Source organism: Budorcas taxicolor, chromosome 16 (genome assembly GCF_023091745.1).
Source record: "Budorcas taxicolor isolate Tak-1 chromosome 16, Takin1.1, whole genome shotgun sequence".
Lineage (NCBI taxonomy): Eukaryota > Metazoa > Chordata > Mammalia > Artiodactyla > Bovidae > Budorcas > Budorcas taxicolor.
The window spans coordinates 71768626-71770852 of NC_068925.1; the positions used below are offsets into that span (position 1 = coordinate 71768626).

Genomic DNA, 2227 nt, shown 5'->3' on the forward strand with positions numbered 1-2227 from the left:
CAGTTTTTAATAAAAACTGGAATTGCTTGGTGTGTGAAATTGCACACACAGGAAATATAAAACTTCAGTTACTTTTATGTAGGTAAGTGTCTGAAACTTGCCTGGAACTTCCTACTTTAAAAATAACATAGCATAGTATCTAGATATTTTTTAAAGTTCTTTTGTATTATACAGTCTCCTGAAACTTCCACTTTGCCTGAAAAAGTGAAAGGGTTTTTTTCCTTCCAGTTTTCTTGAAGTATAATTGAAATACAGCACTGTATAAGTTTAAGGTGTAAGAAATAAATGTTTGAAATTTAGTGGAGAGTTGTCCATTTCCATGCATAAGAAAATGCATCAGAATTTTAAAAATATACTTCTCAGCTGTTTTGCTACTGTGAGAATATTTCATGTGTCATTGATGCAGAAATCACTTTGTAGCATGAGTTTATCAGTATTCTGAATAATTCATCCTTCCAATCTGTTGTGTAGGAGATATTTCTGCTCAACAAATTGGAAGTTTTCTAATGTACCACTTTTGGTGAATTTGGTTGTTCAAGATGGAATTTTAACAAACGTTCACTATGTGAGCTAGGACGTTACTATAGGAGAGGCACATTGCCTACAAGCCAAGACACAGGCATAAAGAAACGACAAGACAGTCCTGGTCTGAATCACTAACGAGAGAGCCCGTCACTCGTTTCCCAGATGCGTGCACTTTGATACCAAGCCACCCACCATCTGACACGTTAGAGCACGATGGAAGAGGGCCATCACTTCCACTTGGAATGATTAAGAACGTCTCCACAGAGGGTGCATTTGAGCCACATTTCATTTATTTATTTATTTATGACCGTGCTGGGTCTTTGCTGTGCCTGGGTTTTCTCTAGTTGCGATATGCAGGTTGCTCATTGCAGTGACTTCGCCTGTTGCAGAGCACCAGCTCGAGGCTTGCAGGCTTAGCTGCCCCACAGCATGTGGGATCTTCTTGGATCAGGGATCGAACCCATATCCCTTACATTGGCAGGTGGACTCAACCATTGGGTCACCAGGAAAGTCCCTGAGCCACACTTTAAATGTAAATGGGGCCGGGGGGACGGCATCTAGAGGCATTCAGGATGGTGCCGCGTCTGACCTACCGTCGTAGGCTGTCCTACAATACAGCCGCTAACAAAACCAGGCTGTCCCGAACCCCTGGTAATAGAATTGTTTACCTTTATACCAAGAAGGTTGGGAAAGCACCAAAATCTGCATGTGATGTGTGCCCAGGCCGACTTAGAGGGGTTCGTGCTGTGAGACCAAAAGTTCTCATGAGGTTGTCTAAAACAAAGAAACATGTCAGCCGAGCATATGGTGGTTCCATGTGTGCTAAATGTGTCCTCGACAGGATCAAGCGCGCTTTCCTTATTGAAGAGCAGATCGTTGTGAAAGTATTGAAAGCACAAGCACAGAGTCAGAAAGCTAAATAAAAAATGAACCATTTTTGAGTAAAAAACAAAAAATAAAATAAATGTAAATAGGATTTGGTTGACAAAGCACATTCTAGGCAGAAGCAATGGCATGGGTGAAGATGAGATGTGCTGGCAGGGACCATCTTAGCTGGGACATACTGTGATAATACCGAGCCATTGACATAGCTGGATTTGTTACATCAGAAGTACGCCATGAGATTTAAAACTTGGGTTAAGGTTTAGGATGGTATTTGTCAGAAAGTGGGGAGGTATTGGAGGTTTATGACCTAAGTATGTGTATAATTGTTTGTGGCACTCTGCTAGATGGAGATATACAAGGAGATCTATCCAGAAACATATTCCTGGCTGCTCTATTCAGAGGCATTGGCAGGGTTCACTTCATGTGTGAAAACAAAAACAGAAAAACAGAAATGAGTGGAAAAAGCAATAGGTTTGAATAATCGGTAAAGTCTCAACATGTTTTAAAGGGTACAATTTGAGAGGAAGGAAAATATTTAATTTGACCCTCAGTCTTAGTATAACTCAGGGAAATGCAGATCGAGACCCACCTCCTAGACACACAAAGATTTAGGTATCTGATGATTGATAGAACAACTAAACAAAAATCAACAAGGATATAGAACTCAAGCAACATGGTCTAAGCAGTATTTATAGAACACCCTACCTAGTCATGTATGGATGTGAGAGTTGGACTTTGAAGAAGGCTGAGCGTCGAAGAACTGATGCCTTTGAACTGCAGTGTTGGAAAAGACTCTTGAGAGTCCCTTGGACTGCAA

General features: G+C 40.9%; 1 protein-coding gene across 1 annotated transcript; it reads left to right on the forward strand.

The window, feature by feature from the left end:
* Positions 1-1087: 1087 nt before the first annotated feature.
* LOC128061643 (60S ribosomal protein L34-like) lies at positions 1088-1448 on the forward strand. The gene has a single exon (XM_052654023.1). The coding sequence runs from the start codon at positions 1098-1100 to the stop codon at positions 1446-1448; it is 351 nt and encodes a 116-aa protein (XP_052509983.1). The 5' UTR covers positions 1088-1097.
* The last annotated feature ends 779 nt before the right edge of the window (positions 1449-2227 follow it).

Coding starts and splice junctions, on each gene's coding strand:
- LOC128061643 (XM_052654023.1), top strand. CDS start 1,098: ATGGTGCCGCGTCTGACCTACCGTCGTAGGCTGTCCTACAATACAGCC.